The 24,195-nt window shown below is 34.7% G+C and overlaps 3 protein-coding genes across 3 annotated transcripts; 2 read left to right on the top strand and 1 right to left on the bottom strand.

Moving 5' to 3' along the window:
* Window positions 1-2,622: 2,622 nt before the first annotated feature.
* LOC147567255 (glucan endo-1,3-beta-glucosidase-like) lies at window positions 2,623-6,871 on the top strand. Its single transcript, XM_086669186.1, has 2 exons — window positions 2,623-2,809; window positions 5,736-6,871. Exons 1-2 carry the CDS (start codon window positions 2,731-2,733, stop codon window positions 6,719-6,721), a joined length of 1,065 nt encoding a protein of 354 aa, XP_086525312.1. The 5' UTR covers window positions 2,623-2,730; the 3' UTR covers window positions 6,722-6,871.
* A 6,303-nt stretch (window positions 6,872-13,174) lies between these two features.
* On the top strand, window positions 13,175-14,344 carry LOC147567254 (myotubularin-like protein). Its single transcript, XM_086653877.1, has one exon. The coding sequence runs from the start codon at window positions 13,349-13,351 to the stop codon at window positions 14,204-14,206; it is 858 nt and encodes a 285-aa protein (XP_086510003.1). The 5' UTR covers window positions 13,175-13,348; the 3' UTR covers window positions 14,207-14,344.
* Window positions 14,345-14,943: 599 nt separating this feature from the next.
* On the bottom strand, window positions 14,944-19,411 carry LOC147567253 (Co-chaperone GrpE family protein). The gene is made up of 3 exons (XM_086653876.1): window positions 18,897-19,411; window positions 17,246-17,731; window positions 14,944-15,378 (listed from the first exon to the last, which is right to left on the bottom strand). The coding sequence occupies exons 1-3, from the start codon at window positions 19,086-19,088 to the stop codon at window positions 15,154-15,156; spliced, it is 903 nt and encodes a 300-aa protein (XP_086510002.1). The 5' UTR covers window positions 19,089-19,411; the 3' UTR covers window positions 14,944-15,153.
* Window positions 19,412-24,195: the final 4,784 nt, after the last annotated feature.

Here is a 24,195-nt window from a genome sequence, read left to right as displayed (position 1 = left end):
ATGGGAGATTTTGACATTGACCCCCAATTTTATATCGATATTACGACTATACCCTCGTTTTTCTAAAACTTTTGATTTACACCCCCACATGAACGGAAACCGTTAATTCATAGTTAAGTTGAGAGTGTGTTTCACACAGGCGCCAGCCAGGACCATTTTGCCCCTCTTTCCTTAACCTAATCCTACTTTTCCCTCTTTCCCTTGCCGTTCTTACTCATTCTCTATTCACTAATCCTCTCATCACTTTATTTCAAAATTAAACCTTATCAAACTCTCAATTTCATCAATCATAACTCTTATCTTGATATACTTTTCTCTTATCTTTCTTTCTCTTCTCCATTGATGTCTCTATCTTCACTCTTTCTCTCTCTACATCAATTCTCTTTCTCTCTCAAGACTTCATGAAGTTTTGCTTCTATAATTCAATAATTCCATAAACAATCAAGACCAACAGGACCAGCTGAAGTAGAAGGATCATCATGATCTATGAAAGATTGTATACCCGTTTCATGATTTGAAACAACTGAAGAGTGGAGAAGAAGAAGATACTGATGATCGGATCTTTATCTGATTAAAAGGTAAACCAAATTCATCTCAATAAGAACTCAATCTAATAATACCTCAAATAATAGTTGTCTTCCCACCTGAGCTCTTTTTAAATCCTCTACAATTACCAATAAATTCTGTAAAAACAAAAAGATTTTTAGAGAGAGAAAGTTAGAGAGTAAGAAAACCAGTAAAGCCCATCAAGAAAAAAACAGAGCAAGAAAGTTAGAGAAAGAAAGTGATATAGAATTTTCTTACCTTAGCTGATTTGGTAAGATTATAGAGAGAGAATTTCCCCTCTCATCTATATTCAGGCATGACCCAATTAGTTTTTATCCCTTTGGAGCTCTTCCTTTTTAAAAACCAAAATCTTCTTCATCCCAATTAGGAGTATTCCTATGGTGGTGGCAGATATGGATTATAGAGAGAGAATTTCCACCATAATCTGCAATCTTGCAAGTGCATCAGACTTTTTTAATAGGAAGGTGATGAAGATGAAGAGGGATGATGAAGATGGTGGTGGCTGCTAGGGTGGTGTGGCGTGGAGGTAGTGGTCTGTTAGTGAAGAATCCCATGAAGAAGAAGGAGGGGTGAATATGAAGGTGATGAGGATGAATACAAGGTGTGATGGTGGTGGTGATGAGCCTGGTTTCAAGAAGTTATGGTGTATCCAGGGGCGGACCTATGTGTAGTCCAGCCTAGGCCATTGCCCAGGCTGGAATATTTAGTTTCCTCTGTGAACTCATGACACAAACAAGGATCCGGCCCAGTGGATATGTTGCTGCATAGTGCATCTAAGGTCTGAAGTTCAAATCCCCTCCAAAGCATTTACATCCCTATATTTGCATGTTTTTTCTTTTAAAGAGCTGGTTCTTTTCAGTCCTTCTATTATGACCAACTCACAGAATGACCCCCATAATTTGACCAGCTTCGAAAATAGACTCTCAAATTACTTTTTTTTTCTTCTGCTAGTGATTATATATTATTTTAATTTCAATTTCACCCTTATTATTTTTGTATCATGAAAGATAGAGTTACTATGAGGGAGACCAAGAGATTTGTTATTTTTATCTTCTCTTATTTTCCTCATGTTTAAGGTCGCTATCTCGTCTATTTCATCGTTTTCTCGCAAAAGACAAGACTTGTTTGCAAATAATGACTAGTTCTTCGGTGCCGAGTCTCATTTTCTTCTTTTCTCTTTCGTTCCTCACATTAATACCTACTTTATTATAGGTAAAAATTATCAAGATTAATGCATATATGCATAATAATATGTGAAATTAGTACACATAAATAATATTTACACGATTAATTTAGAGTAACTTTAATCTTGCCCAGGCTAGCTGAGAATCCTGGTTCCGCCCCTGGGTGTATCAAGGTCAAGGTGCAAGCAAAACAAGATTCAAAGCTTTAAAATACTAAACTGGTATTGCTGGAAACGTCATAGAATCATAGTCATGGTTAAAATTATAGCTTTCTTTCAACCATTAGAAGTTTGTGTGGTTTTGAGTTGATTAGTGGCTGAAGTAGATTAATGGAATTATGGAAGAAAGAAGAAGATGGTACAAAATTGGAAATCAAAATTTAAATAAGGGTAATTCTGTCTTGCTTCACATGTGGGATTCACACATGCTCTACTTAACTATGAGTTGACGGTTTCCGTCCACATGGGGGTGTAAATCAAAAGTTTTAAAAAAACGGGCGTGTAGTCCTAATATTGATATAGAAGTGGGGGTCAATGTCAAAATCTCCCTACTATAATTCACACAATCGTGAATTTAAATTACTAAAAATATGTCCAAATATAGGAAAAAGACAAAAGAAAGAAATTTTTGTGATATTATCCTAATGAAATGCTTTTGGTCTAAACAAGGATCAATCTTCATGAAAGCATTGGTTTTTTTTTTGTTGAAATGAAAGCATTAGTTTGGAATATAATAAAATCCCAAATAAAAAGAAGATTTACTTGGTTAAATTCCCATTTTAGAGGGTAAAATTGAATATATCTGCCTAAAAAGTTCTCCCATCCAACAAGTCAAATGCCTATAAATCTTCTCTAATGTTTACTTCACCTCTGAACACAAAATACTGAGTATCTTTATATGTAAATATATATATATATATATATATATATATTAGGTCATCTCTAGGTTGATCCAACATCTTTGATAAAGAATATAGGAGATGAAACTCAGATGGATTATTCAAGTTTTGACATTAATACTAGCAATGGCTAATATCACTCATCAGATTGGTTTACCTAGTAAGTACTCAAATTACTCTTGTCATTGGTTTCATAACTCAGCAAGTTATATTCATGTTGTTTAGTAATCCTTAGCCCTAATTTTACTAGTTTTTGTCAATTTAGTAGTATTATTTCTCTTTCTCTGTGAATATATTTGTTCAATTAGGTTATTACTTTATTTGTTTGACACTAAAATGAGAATTTAGGTAAAACCGAATAAGAATAAAAATGAGATTGGTCCACGAAGCATGGTACATGTGGTCCCCAAAATTTCAAATAGAAACTTATTGATGGTTGATTTTTGAAATACATTTCAAACCCTAGTTCATTTCAAATTTGTCTCTCTAAAACCTAAAAACAGTTTTTGTAAATGTTATTATTGTTAGATATCTTTACAAATCATCTGTAAAAAATTGCAAAATATTTGCAATAAGCTTGAAAATTGACTTTCATTTTCTCTCTCTAAAACCTAAACTCCGTTTGCAAAGGCTTGCTGACGGTTAAAAACTTAAAATGATTCAAACTACTTGCAAAAGCCTACAAAGGAACTTTTTGAAGGATTGCAAACTTTTGCAAAAGTTTGCTAACTATTTGCAAAGGTTTGCTAATTGTTTCCAAAGGTTTGCTAATTGTTTGCAAAAGATTGAAAATTGTTTGGAAACGTGATTCAAACTGCTTGCAAAGACTTGCAAACTGTTTACAATGGATTACACATTGCTTGCAAAGGATTCAAATGATATGCAGACAATTTGCGGTGCTTTGCAATTTCTTCCAAACTCATTGCAGTTGTTTGCAATTACTTGGAAATTGTTTGCACTAGTTTGCAAGTTCTTGCAATTTGTTCTCAAAGCTTTGCAATTGTTTTCAAACTACTTGCAATGGGTTGTAGCACCAAAACATTCATTAAAAAATATTCAGTCAACTGCAAATAAATTTAATCGAAGAAGTTCCACTTGTGTGAGGTTTGGGGTTTTAGTTGGATCTAGAAATAAGATCAAACGGAAAAACAAAACATAATTGACCTAATGTTAATATTTTTTCTTCTTACCCCAACCTACATTCATAAAAAAAACCTATTAAACCTAATTTTAACATCTTCTGTTAGTAATATTATTTAATAGGTTCAATGCATAAACATACGCAACTTTAGAGAGTGAAAACAATAATTGATTTCATAAAGAAAATCGTCACATCGACTTACAACTTCTATTAGTGGATCTTCAAGGTAAAATACTTCAATCGTTGAAGTATCGCTCAAATCTGTGAATAATTGCCTTATCTTGGTAACTTAGATCTATTTAGAAATTATGTTTCTGGCGAAATTCCATTTGAAACATTTAATCGTGAGTATCTTGATAACTTTTTTTTTTTTGAAACCAAGCGAAAGCATTATCTTGATAACTTGATTTTGAATGATAATCAATTATCAGGTTTGGTTACTTGTCCTGTACTTGGGAAAAGCGAAAATCTAGTGAGAGAAAAAAAGGAAAGTAACAAGAGGCAGAATTTCTTAATTAAGACAAGGGTATTCTTGTAATGGAATATCAAGCCCAAATTTAAAATTAAAATCTATTTTATAAAATTTTGTGGTGCCTAAAGATTGGGAAATGTTTCTTATCTTTTTAGTTAAGAAAAACAAGAAATTGTGTTTTTGTCAAGTGTGTGGCATGTACATCTTGCCTAACAGAGTGAGAGATCTCTGTCGATTTGTTTTGACAAGGTCTCAAGAATTATTACCTTATTACATGGCACTCACACAACACTGAAATACGAAGTGTGTTGAATGAGCACATAACCCCAACATTAACGTTTGAATTCTAAAAGCCACTCAAAGATTCTTTGTAAAATGGTTATTTATATCAAAAAAAAAAAAGACCGCGGCTTTGGGGCATAAAGAAAAATCTTCGGGAATAAAGACTTCGGTCAACAAAATTTGACTGAAGGAGCTTCTTTATTTTAGGTCCAAAAAATGATTTTTTTTGTTCTCTGACCCTTAATCTTCTTCTCTTCATGTATTTCTCTCTCTTCCTCTCTTCCGCTAACTCCTGCTGCTCTCACTCATATACCTCCTCCAATATCAACACAAAAATGTTTTTTCTTCATAAATTGATGAAACAAAAGAATATAACGAAAACTCTAGTTTTGTAACAAAATCTCTTTATGACTTAATGATACTCGAAACGAAATTAATGGTGCTTCCAAGGTCTGGCGAATCGATGAAGCCGTCCAGATATCTTATAGCTTCTCAGATCGATCAATTAAGCATCAATTGAAGAACCTTGAAACCCTATAGTACAATGTCTTCTCAAACCTGAAACCTTGAAACCCTATAGTACAATGTCTTCTCAAATCTCAAAAAAATCGTAAAACTTGAAGCAAAAATTTCTTAAAATCTCAATCGTTCTCTATGGTTTAAGTTAAAAATGATGTTGTCCATTATAACAAATCTCAAAGAAGGCCTCCTGATCTTTACTGTTCGTTCTATGAATTGTGACTCGTGTAATTCAACGAATGCAAACATATTCAGATGATGAACTGGACGAAAAATCAAACAATTGAAAGAGAAATTATTGATTGAATTCACAAATTAAAGAGGAATTCATAACAGGATCGACGTTATAGTGTCATGACGGTCGAAGGGATATGAAAAAAAGGAAGAGAATATAATAAGGATAGGGCTCTTTTGATACTTTCAGGCCCGAAAAAATTGAAGTTCACTAAATTTCAATTAGAAGAAGGACTGATACTTAATTCCCAATTATTAATCTACATCCTTCATCAAAAAAATTTATTAATCTACATATATCATTATTTTTGGAAACTAATCTTTTAATTTTTTTGGTGATATTTAATACATTTGTTTTTTTTATTCCAAAAATACCCTTCATATCATTAATAGTTGTTGTTTTTTTGTCATTGATGAGTTGACCAATTGACATTGCAGCTCGACGTCCACTAGGAGCTTGCTATAGCACACAAGGAAATGATCTTCCAAAGGCCAAAGATGTAATAAACCTCTACATAGAAAACATGATCCAAATGATAAGGTTATTTGAACCCCAAATAGAAATATTAGAAGCATTGAGAGGATCAAATTTGAAGGTATTAATAGGCATTAAGAATGAAGATATATCTACTATTTCATCAAACCAAGAAGCTGCAAATACATGGATTAAAACAAATATTCTTCCTTATAAAGACGACGTTATTTTCGGTTGGATCACTGCTGGAAACAACTTAATCCCTGGACCGCTTGCTCAATATATTCCTGGTGCAATGAATAATATACACACTGCTCTCAAACAAGCCGGTTTACAAGATCGAATCAAGGTCACTACTGCTGTTTCCACAGCTGCTCTCGAAATATTTGAAATCATTAACGAACTTGGACTCTCGTTTCATCCTTCTAAAGCTGTTTTCCTGGAAGATTATCTCGAGGTAATGACGAAAATTGGATATTTTTTAGCCGAAAATGCAGGTGGAGGACCTTTAATGATAAATGTATATCCTTATTATATGTTCGCTAAGGAACCCGGTAGCAAAATCCCGCTAGATTTTGCATTATTCGAATCGAAAGAACCTCTCATAAAAGATGGATACTATGAGTACTATAATATGTTTGATGCATTAGTCGACGCTTTTAATGCGGCTTTAGAAGCATTAAATGTGCAAGGAATATATGTAGCTATATCAGGGACTGGTTGGCCAAGTGCTGGAACTGATAAGGCTTATGCAAATATGAGAAATGCAGAAATGTACAACAATAGACTCTTGAAACATGTTCTTCAACATGGGACTCCAAGAAGACCAGATATACTTTATGATGTGTTTTGGTTTACTATGTTCAATGAGAACTTAAAGCCTGATGGGATTCAAAGAAACTTTGGTTTCTTTTATCCTAATATGACAAGAGTTTACCCCTTCTGGTAATACAATACATTTATATGTTGTGTGTTTAGGCGTGTTCTCGCAATAAAACTCGACCATAGTAAGTGGTGTTACATGAGTTTTATTACTATTATAATGTTATTGGTGAATTTGTTCGTTTAATAATAGATTGTATTGAGATGATGTTTGCTATTATGTTTGCATAGACTCTTAAGATTGTTTTTGTTGCATAGATAGTAGTGCACATTGAGTTGGGTTTTATCTACCCATCACATGGTAAATTTATAGCAAAAAATTAAGCTTTCATGACTTTTATTCGATAAATACATGTATATATACTAGGTATAACCGGGCTTCCGGCATGAATACTTCTGTTGAATATTTTACGCATTTTAAAGTGGTGGACCTTCTGCTATGAAAATGATTGATTTTTAATTTTCAATGGTTTAGAAACTACATACCAATTAACCAAATCGTGGTAATATGCAATCGAGATACTAATAGTCATGAACATAAAAAATTATGAAATAAACTCAATTGCAGTAAAATGGATCACTTACTTTCATTCGAGCCCTTGGGGAATAAAATTTTCTTAGAGCATCTCCAATGCAAGACTCAATCTTAAAATCATAAGTACCACCTAGGACTTTAGAATTTTTTTTGAGAAAAAACCTCTCCAATGCAAAACTCAATTGAGATCTTAAGATGATGTCGAAGCATTAAGTTTTAAGATAATGTCTCAACTAGAAACTCTATTTTTGAGATCTCTTTTGAGAGTCTCAAGTGTTCTAGTCATCAAATTTAATTTTTGGACCAATAGAAAGCCTTTCTTTCTCAACCACTTTTTCCTATTAAATGTATGTGTAACATTTGTATCTATTCGAGTTTTTTAGAGTGTTGCACTGGAGAAGGACTTGAATTAGAGACACCCAAGTTAGCCACATTGGAAAGAGAATCTTAATTGAGACCCAACACATAAGCCAAATAGAGTTTTTTAAGTTTTGCATTGGCGATGCTCTTATTGGCGCGGGCTAATCTCTACCGAAACCTTAACCTACATTTAGTCTCATATCTAATTCCATCCACCAGAAGCTACAACAAGCACCTAGTACGATCACATCGGATCCTTTAGGATACTCTAATTAAGGTCATCCATTGCAGAGATCCTAAAAGCATATTTGCTTATCAAACTATACATATTCAACAATGATAACTATTTCAACGGGCGGAGCTTCTCGCCTGATTATGGCCTAAAAGCTGACATGACATGTTCATTATCAAATTTGGACATACCACATCATCCTTGGTTGGAGCCTTGCTCGGGCAAGAATCTCCGATCAAAAAGCATTTCCTTAACTATTTTTGGTTTGTCAAAGTCAATATCTAAAAACTAATGAAGAGGTATTATGAAGGTGACTGAAACTGTCTTATATTCAACTTTGAGTTGTTTTAGTATAAATGAAGGTAGTTGCACTGATAAATGGCACATCATTCACTATTATTGCATTTACTGGGTGTCCGGGCGACCATCCACTTCTTCTCATTCTTTGATATAGTGAAGTATTTCATACCTTCTAAATTGAACTTTAGGTTTCTTCTACACTACTAGAGCTCAGTTCAGTTGCCTTATAGAGCATGACTCTGGGTAAAACTTCATAAAATAAAATATTCAAGTATCTTATTTGTCGTATTTTGGTAAAAAAATTATTTATCTTACTGTGTGAATAGTTCTAGACAGGAGAATGTGTATCTAGCAACCAAGAATACAATGTCTAGGTCCTCTCTATTCATTGTCAATTAGTCTAGAGTTGGATGCCCAGTTAGAAATATATTTTTGGTGTTTGACTAATAACACCTATTATTTGAAGTTTTTTGGTTGGATACATAATCAAACCAGGAATATAGCCCTAGTTGTAATATTTTTCTTACTCCCTTATACTCTTAAACCAAAATAACGAGCAGAAAGCCAACATCAACGACACTCAAGCCGGTTAATCTTCAGTTCTCATCGTCTTCCTCTTTCATCTCCATCTTCGTATTCTTTCTCTCTCATATCTACCTTCATCTACATTTCTTAGTGAGTACACTGATTTGTCTATACATACTTTGGAATCTATGTTAATTTTTTACAAGACAACACCAACATGGCCAGCTAAAAATCCTAAAATGTATTATCGTCACTAACACTTATTTTGGGACAACAATAGAGTACTTTGCAATTTAGTAGCATTTTTTTCTGACTTAATTGTCTGATTGTCTTTTCATTTTCTTTCCCAAAGCTTAATGACAAAATAATAAAGATAATATTCAAGTTTGGGTGCACATGCAATTGATTTAACTTTATACGAATGGTCCCTTCTTGGATGTTTTCTCCAACTTTTAGACAAAATATAATTAGGTTTTGATTGGATTGTTGTTAACATTCCTTTGATTAATTGTATTTGTTTCTTTTCCTTGGTAGGTAATAGGGGTATATTCATTTTGAGTGATCCTGCTAGATATGGTCGTTTGATAATTTTAGGCTAAACTAGGTTTAAAGTTTTTTTTTTGTTGTTGAAATGGTTCAAAGTTCGTTCTGAAAAAATGTAGCGCCCCAAATCCCAAATCTCAAGCTAAGCCCCTTGAAATCGAAGATTTGAGACCTTCAAACTAGATCTACGAGCAACACCTACCATAAGTGCACAATCAATACCTGAAAAACGAAATAGCTGGGTTAAAACCCAACTGCAGTAGATTTCCTCAAACCTAAGTCTCGGGTAGGCAAGCTCAATCCCCAATCAAGGAAGTATTTCATTCATATTCATTGTTGGCGTTATCTGAAATTTAACGTGACAACTAACATAATACAACGAGATTTACCACACGCATGTAGAAATTAGTAATTTATGTTCTTGATTATTAGGCTTTCAACGTCCTCGTATTCTAATCCAATAATAACTCTCGTGATAGTAATCTTTATCTTTTTCAATAGGTATAAAAAGATCACACTATTCACCAAGATAGACCTTTATAGAACCCTAACTTGACAATTAAGTCGACAAAACATTATGCCAAAAGACACAATCATCCAACTCTCGTCGAATGATATGACAAGTTGGTGTCCACGTTGTATGAGAGTGCGGTCCACAAGGTCATCCATTGTGTTAGCGCCGACCCCATACGCTCCATACCTACATCTCCTCCGGTAGAGAGGGTCGAACCAACCACATAAACTCATACAACCCTCCATCACATCACATACATAATAGCATCATACAACAAACATAAGTCGAATGAGAGTGTGGTCCACAAGGTCATCCATTGTGTTAGCGCCGACTCCATACGCTCCATACCTACATCACCTTCGGTAGAGAGGGTCGAACCAACCACATAAACTCATACAACCCTCCATCACATCACCCACATAATAGCATCATACAACAAACATAAGTCGAATGAGAGTGTGGTCCACAAGGTCATCCATTGTGTTAGCGCCGATCCCATACGCTCCATACCTACATCACCTTCGGTAGAGAGGGTCAAACCAACCACATAAACTCATACAACCCTCCATCACATACATCGCATCACACACATAATAGCATCATACAATCATAATAGCATCACACCACAAACATTGACTCTAATAAAGAATTACAAACTAGTTCACCAAACCATTCAAGCCAACAACACATGGCAAGTCAAAATGGATGATGCTCATAATAGATCCCCACGTGGATCACAACCTCAAACAAACAAATAACAATAATAGTTAACAAATATAGACTCACCAATATAAGGTACCAGATACCTAGGAAATACATTGCTTAAAGAATAGAAACCATGTGAATTATCTCAATCAATTCGCTCATAGGAGATTGTATCGACACCTAGTACAAAAACTATTATAACTCCTCACTCGGAACTTCAATTAACTCACCGTTTGAACCACTAGAAAGTAGACAAACAAAATTTTCCAACCATATAAGCTAGACACCTAGATTCGGTACCAATAAATCCAGATCTAATTTTAATCTAGACCAAAATACAGTAGGGACTGCTGTGACACCTCATACGAAAACTACTATAACTCCTCGCTCGGAACTCCAATTAACTCACCGTTTGAACCACTAGAAAGTAGACAAACAGACCTTTCCAACCATATAAGATACACACAAAGATTCATTATCAATCAATACTAGATTTACTTTTAATCTAGACAGAAATACAGTAGGGACTGCTCTGACACCTCGTACGAAAACTATTGTAACTCCTCGCTCGGAACTCCAATTAGCTCACCATTTGAACCTCTAGAAAGTAGACAAACAGACCTTTCCAACCATATAAGATCCACACCAAGATTCATTACCAATAAATCCAGATCTAATTTTGAAGTTAGATCAAAATATTGTCCTATATAGATATTTTATGGAATTCAAGATAGAACTAATATCTAAATCATTCAATCATTCTTTATAGAACTTTATGTGATAAGAAAGAATTAGGAGATAAGAAATCTACAAAAGAATTAGGAGATGAGAAATCTACCTCTTTTCTTCTTTATCCATTCTTCATTCACTAAGAGTGGCTTGTTGAAGATTAAGAAGATATACTAACTATAACATAAACAACACATAGATTTCTTCAACTTATTCATCAAAATCTTCTCCAAAGAATACCATTTCTCTTTCTCTCTCTAAGTTTTGTTCTAGATCTACAAAAAGAGCTCTAGACCCCTTTTTATATAATTAACTCAAGCAGCCCTAGTTTTCCTTATAACCCACTTCTATTTTATGATGCTCAGGCCCACACTAACTTACTCTTCATACTAGGCCCAACTTCAAATTGACCTAGAGTTTTGTTATTTCCACCTAATTTGATATATATAGAAAATAGGGGTGTTACAAAAAATTTGGGTATATCCACTTTCTTTTGTAGGGAGTTACAAAAACGTCAACAAAGAGATCCATTTTTTCAAAATGCAAAATGCTTCCGATACTTATATTTGTCTACTTCTCTTATTGGTGAAAAATGTTGCTCATTACAGTGAAATTTTCTTTGGTTGAGTGGTCACATGTACATCTTTCCACTGAAGATATCAGAGTTTAAATCTTAACATTGTGAAATATAAAATTTTCACATTATGAATTCACATGTCACGAATGTGTAGATCGTTGAAATCAAAACTCATCGTATTCCTAATATTTTCATTTTTTATAGTCGTAAGTCTAACTAGCACACATGACTAACAATGGTACTGTTACTATTATCATTTTATAGAATTAAGTATTGAAATGCTCGACTTAACATCCATAACTTCACCGAAAATTAGCATTTGAATCATCTCCTTAAGAACCTCAACAAATCCAACTTACAAGATCAATTTTATAAAAATTAATGATTAGTATAATCATAAGATCAATTTGATTTCAAATGGGGTTGGTAGTGGTCGGCAGGGAGAAGGGTAAAGGTACCTTCTCATTGCTAACTATTGGTACTCAATAAATATGATATTTGAATAACTATAAAATAGGACATCTTTTGACATGTGCATTTGACATTATTGATGTTGTCCCACACGTATGTGCACCTACGTGTTCTTACATACAATTAATAAGAGTAGGTTTTGGGGTTTACTCCAAAGTACTAGCTAACTCCTTAGCACTAGTTGTATTTGATTTAGATATAAGCCTTAAAAGAGTTAGATATTTGGATCTATCCACATCCTTGTGATTATCACAACTTACTCATTAGAGAGTTTGACAAATTCCATGGAACTTAGAATTGTAACAACGATGATAATTAGCAAGTCCATTTTAATTTGAGTACCAATGCGTGTGCTTTTCTATTCTAGAGAACAAAATTAGTCTTTCGGTGTTTACCTCATTGGAGGAGACGGGAGGTAATTTTCCAAATAGAAATTTATGATTCCTATAATAATTACACGTACCGTTGCATATTTGTAATCGTTGGCATCATCTAGGGCTCTTAGCAAATAAAAATCGTTATTTTAAGTTACTCCAGTAGAAACACAAGTCGTGTTGGTAATGATTTGGCCTCTTTTAGGTTCATCAATGATTTTGCCTCTTCTTTTAGATCATGTATAAGATCTATAAGATTGTTCTTTCCAACCAAATAAAATCATAAAGTTAGATTAAATATTTAATCCGTGAGGTTAGATTATTTAAGCACATATTAATGATGAAACGAGTTGACAATATCATTCATAAGCTCCTTATAGTGACAACGACCCTACTATTTAATTAACAACAGTGATTGTCTACTTGAAAAATTGACCAAAGCTCAAGGATTTCGTCCAACCGATCAAGATAGAGAAACGCAGGGCCAAATCTGATCATCCACCTCAAGTTTGTGCCCGTTTTCTGAGCCGCTTCCGATGTACTATTATTTAATAATAATTAATGGTAAAGAAGAGAAAAGTCCAAGATTAGTGGCTGGACTAGGTCCAACCCCATGTTATTTGTGTGTTTGATGTGGTTGATCTCATCTACTCCAACTTGTATTTATTTTTCTATATAAACTTTGTCAGTCTAGTCAGTACCACAGCTCCCTCTTGTTTGTTTTCAACAATCCCTTCCAAGTGCCAAGCTCATCTAAACTTGTCTATTTTCTCTCTCCAAACTCTATAGGTTTAAGTGTGAATTGAAGGAACAAGAAGAGAAGATAGTTATGGAGGCAGAATTAGTCCCACATAGTTTTCATAATCATCAACATCAACAATTGAGAACAAGTTCATTGAGAATACCCATGTTAGGTTGTTTAAGACCATCATTAACTATCCAAGATCAAGAACAAAATCATTTTAATCATCATCAAAAACTCTCAAAATGGTATGATAGTCTTTCATTATCACCAATAGTACTAAATCATCATCATTATCAAGAAAAGGAAAAGAACAAGAAGAATAAGAAGAAGAAATGCAATCTTATAAAAGAACCAAGTTCACCTAAAGTTGGGTGCATGGGGCAGGTCAAGCAAAATAGTAGCAACAAGATTAGTAATCATAATCAGTTTGCAATTTTAAGAACTAGTAGTACTAGTACTACTACAACTCACAACACAACAAACAAGAACAATATGAGCAATAATTACTTCAAGTTGAAGAAATTGTTCTCTTCAAATGGGTTCAATTATAATAGTAAAAGCACTCATACTACTACCACTACTAGAGGAGGTGGTGGTGGTGGTGGTGGTGGTGGTGGAAGTAACAAGATAAGTACTACAGCTCCAAACAATGCAAAGTTATTGATTCACCACCACCGCCGGAACCACCAAGACAAGAAGAGTACTAATAAAGATAGCGATGTTTCTTCTTCGATTATCAATGTCATTGATTTGGATCCTCCCCTACCAGTAGTGAAGCGGATACCGACGAGTGTTGTTAATGATGATGAAGAAGGTAGTACCGGTAGTAGTATATGGAAGAGAAGATGTGGTGGAGAGGCTATGTTAAAAGGTCTTCAAGTTTCCACAACAAAGAGACCTACTCCTATTCTTCTTCTTCCCCAACCTCCTTCTTCCCTTTGATCCTTCCCAATAATTCTTCATCCATCATATTCTTGTATATACTCCATATTTTGTTTATTCCTTCACCGCTTTTATCAATTCATTTTATATTATTCAATTTAGATACCTAAATGAATCACTATAATTCTTTTTGTTTAATAGCCATGATCTCAAAATCCAAGAACTAGTAGTTAAATGTTATGTTATCTGCAGTTTGAGATTGGTAGAAATTGTCAATAGTTTATCTTCTTGAGTAGTTCATGTGATTAGGAACTGGGGAGGATCAATCCAATAAAAACAATAATTTGGTGTAGGGTTTGGTGTTTAGCGCTTTTATGCAAAAGCTTTCCGAATGTTCTTTTTTCTGTGAATACAATGGATACCACGAGATGACGATCATTTACCTCTTTAATGGTGGAATCTTGATGAGAATACTGGCTCTCGTCTTTTGAGTGAAAAAAAATAAATTTAGATGTTTTTTCTGTTATTTCCTTCATACATATCAATCGGCAAAATAGGTTGGTTGTTGTCAATGTGCTAATGGCGGTAATAGGAAAAACTTAGGGTTTCTTTACATATTGCTCAGTTTAACAAGAAATGTTCAAAACATAATCAAGAAAATGGATACTCAATTCAGATTCCGGAAGAACCTAGTTTCCACTCTTGCCCAACTCGGGCGAGAGTAATCAACACCAAGTTTGAAGACCTGGAACCGATACACCAAGTTTGAAGACCCGAAACGGATTAATGGAAAGTTATGAAGAAAATTACTTGAGTACTTTCAGATGAAATTGATTGTCAATCCTTATAACAAAATCCTAGTTATACGATTATGATTTCTGATCACTCGCAAAAAAATGAAGGCAGAAAGCATTGAATCCTGCCCATCCTCGGATAAATAAAGGGAATTACAGTTCATGTGATAGAGGAGATAACCGGAACAGTTCTTTCAATATAAAAGATACACGTTACCGACTGGGCAATGAGCTTTCATCCAGTCCAACTGCTGCAATAGCTTGGACATTAGATTCCTCAGTGGTATTTCGGGCTTTCTGGCGACCAGGGCCCTTTGAGACTTTAACCTTGGCCGGCCTTAGAACTTGATCTCCTAGAAGAAATCCACGGCTAACTTCTTGAATTATAATTCCTTCTTTATATTCTTGGGATTCTTCACGTCCAATGGCCTCATGTAGCTGTAATATACGAGGGAATTAGACTATGAACTAAAAAAAAAGAATACGATTTATTCCTCTAAGTAACCAATACTTCTTATCAGCAAGATAATACAATAATATTCGTTTTATCCTTGTGCAAGGGTTTGAATGGAGGAATACAAAAAGCAGAAAGAAAGGTTGGCCAACACAACACGGGGTAGTGTTAGCCCCGCACTAACATGCTCTAATTTCAAAGACCCACTTCACCCTTTCCTCTCTCTCAGTATGTACCCTAGTTTTGACCAATTAGAACAGAGTATACCACAGTCTTGGAAACACCAACAGGTAATGAAAGGATGGCCGGAGTAGAAAACTCTAAAGCGGCAGATGGCAAAGATGCAAACAAATGTTTTCTGAAATTATTTACTTACACTAGTTGAAGTAATTTTTATCTGTTCCCTAAAATGTTATGTAAGATGAGCTCTCAGGACAGAGTTTCAGCTTAGTTAAGGCAGAGTTTTCCCTAACTTGTAAATATACATTATATACATAATACATGTGTACATGTAGACGACTCTATTTATGCATGGGTCACAAACTCAACTCTAATTAAAATTCAGTTCCAACAATTCTATGTTTCAATATATATATACACACACACACACATACATATTGTATATACACAAGAATTAGCTAAAACTCGGCCAAGTTACAAGGCTTGGATCGGTGTCCGGGATCAACAATCGTCTCATCCCAACTCGTTGCGCCCACCAACTTTTTAGAGTACTAGTAGCATGAAGAAGACCAATATATCTAATAAGTATTTAACATACACTATCAAATAAGAAAAACATAAGCTTTTCATATTCATAGGGACCAGAAAGCATACTTCACGGTGTAAAAACGTCCATGTGAAAGGGCAAAGATTTTAGCCTTCGTGATTGAACCGTAAGACCTACTAAAAATTTGGCCGGATGTACCCTTAGCATTGATAATGGAATTGAGCACCGCATCTTTCACGTCTAGGGCCAAGATTTTTAGCATTAGTGGTTGATGCTTAGGTCGCTAGAAGATTTATTTACAATCTGTGAATTATACAATGTGATCTTCGGGGTAAATAACTATCTTGTCTTCCGTCTCATCTAGTTAGGTATAACGTTTAATTACATGGATTCATGGAATGGATGTAACAATTCAAAGATTCTACCCAACTTTGCATTTATACTGGTAGCTGATCTTAAGCATCGAAAGTATTAATGATAAGATTTGGGTATTAGAATTGCTCCAAGTCTAACAAGTGATACTAAGTTTACAACAAGGTGGTGTTTTGCACAAGTCGATGCACGGGTTAACCACCACTTAATTGTAGATTGTTGAGACCAATAAGGGACTTTATCTTAAGCATCGAAAGCATTGTTGACAAGATTTGGGTATTAGAATTGCTCCAAGTCTAACAAGTGATAATGCGTATACAGCAGGGTGGTTTTTCCACAAGTCGATGCACGGGTTAACCAACACTTAATTGTAGATTGTGGTGACCAATAAGGTGGCATAACTACTAAATACAATATGGACAGCCAAAGTTACAAAAATTTCTGACTGAATATAACTTTGTGCCATCATGGAAGTACAAAGAGATGTATTTCTATCTTCCACTAGATATTGCCGGCTGGTGCTTAATTGACTTCCTTTTGAAGTTCCCTTTTTCAAAGGTCAAAAACTTTGGTTCTTCTTGAAATTGGTTAAGCCAAAACCAGTCTAAATATTATTCAAACAGTGGCACCTGATTTAGAAGGCAAACAATGATTTCCTAATTCCTAGTAGAATGAGCATATGGAAAAAGGTGCAGTATATGTTGAAAGCAAGACACAAAGCTGACAGAAGTGGCTAAGTAATATAAACTTACAGAGGGATCAAATGGCTTCCCGACTGTTCCGATTACGGCCACACGCAAGCTTCTCATGGTTTCCACGAACTGCTTGTATATACCCTGATAGCTTGTTACTATCTTTTTTTCCTTTTCTGTTTCTGGTCTGGTTTGCTGCTTGGTTTTCTCAAAAGCGTCCACCATGGGCAAAAGGCTCTCAATTACATATGTCTGAGCATTAGATGTCATTCTAACCCGATCTTTCTCAAATCGTTTCCTAAAATTTTCAAAATCAGCTTGCATGTGAATATATTCGTCCTTCCTAGAAGCTATTTCCGCTGATAGTACAGCAACTTTCTGAGTTAGTTCATATTTCTCTTTTTCTATGATAGATATCATTTTCTCTATATCAGAAACAGTCTCTTCATCTACCTCTAGAATGGCCTCCTTATAAATTGGAATAAGGGTCTTCATATTGGGCATATTTTTCTGACCAGCTCGACCGCCTTCCTCCCCATCGCTTCTCTAATCAAAATTAACTTTTTATCAAAAAAATATCCTACTAGAGATGATACTGCTAATCGAAGTAATTATGATTTAAAAAGAACATAGATAGGGAGCCAAAGATTGATATATAATTAGCTGGAAGAAAACAACTTAAATTGGATTTTTCAACAGGACATCTCATTATGAAACATGCTTTGTTGGGTACGAAAGTTATCAATGCCTTCAAATATTAAAGCTAGTAACATAGAGATTCTATATCGAATAAAGTGTCTTTTTTTGCTCCTATATGATTGATTTCTTATCTAACTTCTTTCATATTTGTTGTAGGACCAGTAAGAAATGATTCTAGTATTGATGTATTCGCAGATCAATATGGATGGATATATGTATGTATGCCTCTCTTCCTCTCATTTTTCTCGCGGAATTTGAAATACTTGGACGTTTGACTCCTTTTTAATTCAAAACGAATTGGGTAACACTTCATTTATCGTTATATTAATTCTTATATCAGTAAGGACCATAATGAATAGCTAACACTCCAAAGGAACCAAGAATATAGAGAAAGCCCTTAAATTATTATCTGAATGATCATTTGCAGCTTATGAATGCCATTAGAAGAGTAAACTGTTGTTGGTTAAGTATTATACCAAAGGTTCGGAAACCTAAAGTTACCACACAAAAATAAAATAGTCTACTGATTTTATTGTGTTATCTTCTCTCGGCATTGTTTAAACCAGTATCTGAGCCTGTGACACCATTGATTATGATACTGATTTCATTGTCTGAATCTGACTCGTCTCACTTCTCTCAATCTGAATTATGTAAATCTAATGGACCCATAACCAACCCAAAATCCCAAATCAGTTGTTCAGAGGGGTCAGACATCTCCGGACAGATTTCGGAGCTGACTTAGGAAAAAACAGCATTAGCTTTAGTTACTCATGAAATTCGATTGCACATTCAGACTTAATACCCTAATTTCTCACAAAAATTATCATCTTTTTTTCATTTCAGATAATGAAATCCATGAAAATGTCCATAAAAACATCAAACTATATGTCATAAAACAAAATTAACCATGTCCCTTCCAATGGGTTCAACATATTCAACACAATAGAGCTACAATTGTTTCAACTTTCATAACAAATATATTAAACTCAAAAGGAGAAGTAGAAAAACGAACCTTTGATTTACATTTGAAGGAAAGCCTGGCAACTGGGGAAAAGGAGGAAGAAATTGGAAACCCTAGATTGGATTTGGAGAGACATTGAGTGAGTTGGAGGGTTGGGGAATTTAGGGTTTTGGAAGGTTTTGTAAATGATGGAAAATTGGGAGAGAATGAGAGGGAATGGTGGTTGGGTAAGGTAACAGCCATTAGAAGAGACCAGCTAGTAGTCTCCTGAATGGTATCAGAGGTAGTTCACGCTCGACTTACCGTCGATCCCAGGATTCCTGATTGGTGCAAAGTGAGGTCCCTCTACCTCTAGAGAGGCGTCTCTTTTGGTTAATTCTTATTAGTATTCGTGGATGCAAAATCTTACACTATATTAAACCGTCCATTTTATTTAGAGATTTGGTTGGGATCTGATCTAACGGACGATAATTTATAAGTAAAAATCGTTCAAACAATTCTTAGTAAGTACATAAGATTGGTTTTCCCCCCTTGGAGCATCTTCAATGCAACACTCAAAAAAACTCAACTTATCCAACGTGTCAAGTATGAATTGAAATTCTCTTTCATAGTTGGCACAATTGAGATCCTCAATTTAAAATACTTCTCCAATGCAACACACAGAAAAACTCAACATTCACTTTAGCTTTACTCTTGTTTCTTATTTTAATATATGAATTGATGATGTGGAGTAATTGAGATACAACAATAAATGTTGAGATACTAAAAAAAAACTCAACAATTGAGTTTTCTTTTGAGCATCTTAATATTTATTGCTGTCACATCATATTGAGATTTTATTTGAGTGTTGCATTGGAGAGTGTTTTTTGTTAAAAACTCAAGTAATCCTATGCGTCAAATAGAGTTTTTCAGGTTGAGGGTTGCATTGGAGATTCTCTTACCATTCAATTAAACTTGATTAGGCAGTTATTTATTTGCTTTAACTTATCAAAGGCCTTCGGTATAGGTAAGAGCAATGTTTAGTATAGGCAGTGCATTAGGTAGGGAGAGCATTCTTTTTAGGATAGGGATAAACACTATTTTCCAAAATATCCTAAAATTAAACATTGGCCCCTCCCCTAAAACTTTGTTCGATGAAAGAGAGAGAAACCCCTAAAAGTCTGTTCGATCAGAAGTAGAAATATAGAAGTTGTTCGATCAAAGAGAGAAATAGAGTTTTGTTCGATCAGAGAGAAAGATATAGTTGTTGTTCGATTAAAGAGAGAGATAGAGTTGTTGTTCGATCAAAGAGAGAAAAAAAGATGTTGTTCGATCAGAAAGAGCGAGAGAGAGATGGAAAACCTAAATCCTAGATGACTAACACAACAATCATCTCTATAGAAGGGTTCATACCTCTTGTTATTGCATGATTTCTCCCTAGATTTTTAGGGTTTAAACACTGATTACAATAATTTTTGAAGAAGTTTCGCTTAGCATAAATAAAATTTAATGAATGAAAATAGAAAAAAATTTCATCCAGAACCACCGAAAAGTTAAATAAATTTCGTCCAGAGCGGATAAAAAAATAGACCAATTTCAGCCGAGACGGGTGAAATTTGTTGTCTTTTTCAATCAACCCAATCGAAAATCCTTTACTGGAACAAAAACGGCCTAAAACCCTAAAAATGTTTGTTAAACCATAGAGAAAGAAAAAAAAAGGTTTTTCTTTGCCTGAGACATATTATCTTCATTATACATGCCCTCGTTTAAGTCGACATCTTCGTTTTAGTCGATGCCCTCGTTTAAGTCGATGTTTTCATTTAAGTCGATGTTTATGTCTAAGTCAAATGACTTTTCTTTCTTGATGTAGGTTGCCTCCTTCTTCATTAATGGTGGTTCCTCATCTATGAGATCTTGAGGCATCATTAAAAACTTGCACTAGGACAATAGTGATAGTATACTCATGTATTTTACAATTTTTTTTATTATCAATGGTATGTTGATAGCAGTGATCGATATCAGAGTTGGGTTGTTTATGTGAGACAAAACAACAAGTGAATAAAATATTAGATTTAGGGTAGTTTTAAAGGCACCTCCTATAAGTGTTATAGGCGCCTCCCTCAAGGCAAATTTGAGAGAAAATTTGTGAAGGAAGGAGGTGCCTATAACACTTATGAGAGGCCCCTATAAAACTTCCCTTAGATTTATTGTTAATTTTTATTCAAGTCCTTATATTTTAACATTATTTATTAAATGATCCTTATAACACTCTCCTTACACTAATCTGGTAAAGGAAGAACAAATACATAAATTGACCCTTCTAACGCACTGCCTATACCAGATATCGTTCTTCCTATGCCAACGACCTTATCAAACTACCTTTTCATTATTCTACCCCACACATTTTTTGAAAATGACATGTACGCTTAACTACCAAAAGTCCAATTTATGGTTAATATCGTAATTTGATATTTTTCGTCATCAATAAAGGAGAAAATCGTGGGCAACTCCTTGAAATGATTCGGGTAAAAGTTTTAGTTATTGATTTTTTTTTTTTCAATCCTACTTTATTTATAACTAAATCTTTCTTGATTTTTTCTCTCTCATAGTTTTTCATTTATAACCAAGAGCTACCCACGTTTTGGCCGGTCGGCGACCCTGCCGGTGAAGACGATGATGTGGCTGGTTTTAACGAGGTGGCAGAGAAAGAAAACATGTTGGAGGAGAGAGAAAAGAAATGAAAGAGAGAGAGTAACGGTGTTATAACGGAAGGGGGTCATATGGGTATTTCTCGTAAAGTAGGGGGTCAGGCGGGAAGCTGGTCACAAAGTTGGGGGCCATTAGGGAAATATTCAGAAGAACTTGTCCCCATCACTTGTAACCCTGGATAAGTTGAAGATATCAAAGATTGCAAATTATTGCATCTATTGATAGAAGACGACAAGTTAACTCTTTGGTCTCTACCTGATCCAACCTTCGAAAAATATAAAAGATGATGAGTAGTGGATATAAAAATTACATGAGAATAGCGAAATAATGCTTTATGTTACCAAAAGAAAATAAAATTTACGGTAAGAAATTCGAAAAATGAAGGTTTGCGGATTCTTCAGGACGTAACCGCATGTTTTGATTAAAAGTGAGGACATTAATAAAGTCCCAAATAAATGATCGCCTAAGCAATGCACCTATGATCTGCTACCTGACTCCTTTTGGTATCACAGATAAAATTTGTCGAAAATCACCCCCGAGGACGACTGTTATACCACTAAACGGTCTGGTATCATTACGAACATCTTGTAGTGTACGATTAACCGCCTCAACGCAATATCTATGTTACATAGGAACTTCATCCCAAATAATTAGACGTGTTTGTCTAAATAGATCTACGTGTGGGGTCTGCTTACTAATGTTGTATATTGAACCTTCATGCACATCCAAATGGATACGAAAAGTGGAATTGGCAGTTCTACCTCCAACTAATAGTAAGAAGCAATACCAAAAGAAGCTACTGTGATAACAATAAAATCCCTTACACGACAGCTAGCAGCAATCATGTTGTACAAAAATGTTTTACCTCTTCCCGCTCCACGATTCAAAAAAAATACCACACCTCTTTCTTCATTAACCGAATCGATTACAGAGTGAAAAATTGCTTTTTGTGCGTAATTCAAACGTTCAACATTTGAATCCACATCTGAAATCTCAATAGCAATTAGAATTTGTCTGTGCTCCCAAATAAACCTATTACCAACTGTTTCAGTTCATATTCCAATCGGTTTTGGCATGGAGGAAAGTCGTTTTGAATGTTTTTTGCGGACTCTAAAAGTAGCTCATTGAGAAGAAACAATCCAAAATCAAGTATTTGTTCCTCAGTTCGATTAGGAATACCACGGGTGGTACGAAGGTTATGTGCAAGATCGTCACATATATTAACTGCAAATCGTTCCAATGACTTGTGAGGGTTTAAAGGACAACATTCAATGAGAATGACGCAAAAAAACCTCCTCAACTTGTAACCAGAATTCATAAACTTCACATCTTCTAAACATTGTATCCACTCATCGTCATCTTCTAAAAGACCTCATGCAACACATGCAAATTTAAAGGTATCACGTAACTTATCGTCTACTATGCATAAACATTCAAACGATGTCGGACCTGGTACAACTGTGAGTGGAAACCTCAAGTAAAATCTCTCGCCTGCATTTGGACTAACAAAATACATTCTGCCAATAGCAAAACCTCTTTGCCTAGATTTCTAAATTTTATTTTTGTCCCAAACGAAATATTGTGGGAACTCTTGATAAGTTTAGACTCTTGCACTCTGAAATTCTCTACAACACAAAAGTATCCCATCAACGTCGAACATTGTAGTTCAGCTCTTTGTTGAGCTACTTCAGGTAAATCTGTAAGATTGAACAATACATTATGCATACCAGGTAGATGTACTGCTAATCTCACAACAGAAGAGTATTCTTCATGCAACAAATAACCGAAGAGTCTCCAAGCAGCTTCAGGCGGAGCAATGTACCTTGAATCAAGATACTTTTTAATCTCATCTTTCCCCTAGTAACCATAGTCATGCGATCACCTCTCTTATAGAAATATTTGTTAATATATTTCACACATCTAATGCTTGCACACACTTCAATATTGATGTGACAATCAAATATTCTAGAGAGATATGGATTATACGGAACCACATTTAGGCTGTTAATCTTACGACCACAGATAGTAAAAACACGTCCATCATTACAGCGACGATAAAGCGGATAACCGTCCTCACCTAGAACTGTAGAATCTACAAATTTTCTAGGATATCCTTTTGTACACTTACCTTTCTCCATACATTGTGCATTTGGTCTTTCTTTTCCGCACGGACCGTGGACCATACAATTTTTAACAATTTTCAATAAAAAGGGATCTTCCTCTTCACCTAGAAATTCCGCACAAACAACTCTGTCGACTTGGTATGCATCTCGAATCTTGTCATTTTTTTTGAGGAATATAAGGGCATGCATATGTGGTAAACCACGTTTCTGAAATTCAATCGTGTAGACATGCCTACATGAGCAACAAATTTACCAAAAACATTATTTTCCTTTATCACTTTCATTAGGTGTTTTCATTTTAACTCAAACACACGTGTCATCAAGTCTGGACGATATAGTGTTGTTTGATGTAGTAGTAGAACACTCGTTATTTCAGGCCATTTTGGATTTGCAATCATCGTGAGAAAAATATCCGGGTGATGGTTGAATCGAGTAATATCTATGGAATCTTGATAAATTTCGAACATATTTCTTGCTCCACCTGTAAATGAAGATGGTAAAGTAAGTTTTTTACCAATTTGATCCAGAGGCACCCCATC

This window comes from Eschscholzia californica, unplaced genomic scaffold, assembly GCF_041429995.1.
Source record: "Eschscholzia californica isolate CP2 unplaced genomic scaffold, dmEscCali1.0.p SCAF_1, whole genome shotgun sequence".
NCBI lineage: Eukaryota > Viridiplantae > Streptophyta > Magnoliopsida > Ranunculales > Papaveraceae > Eschscholzia > Eschscholzia californica.
Note: the sequence above shows the minus strand (reverse complement) of the source record. Positions and strands in the feature narration are given on the sequence as shown.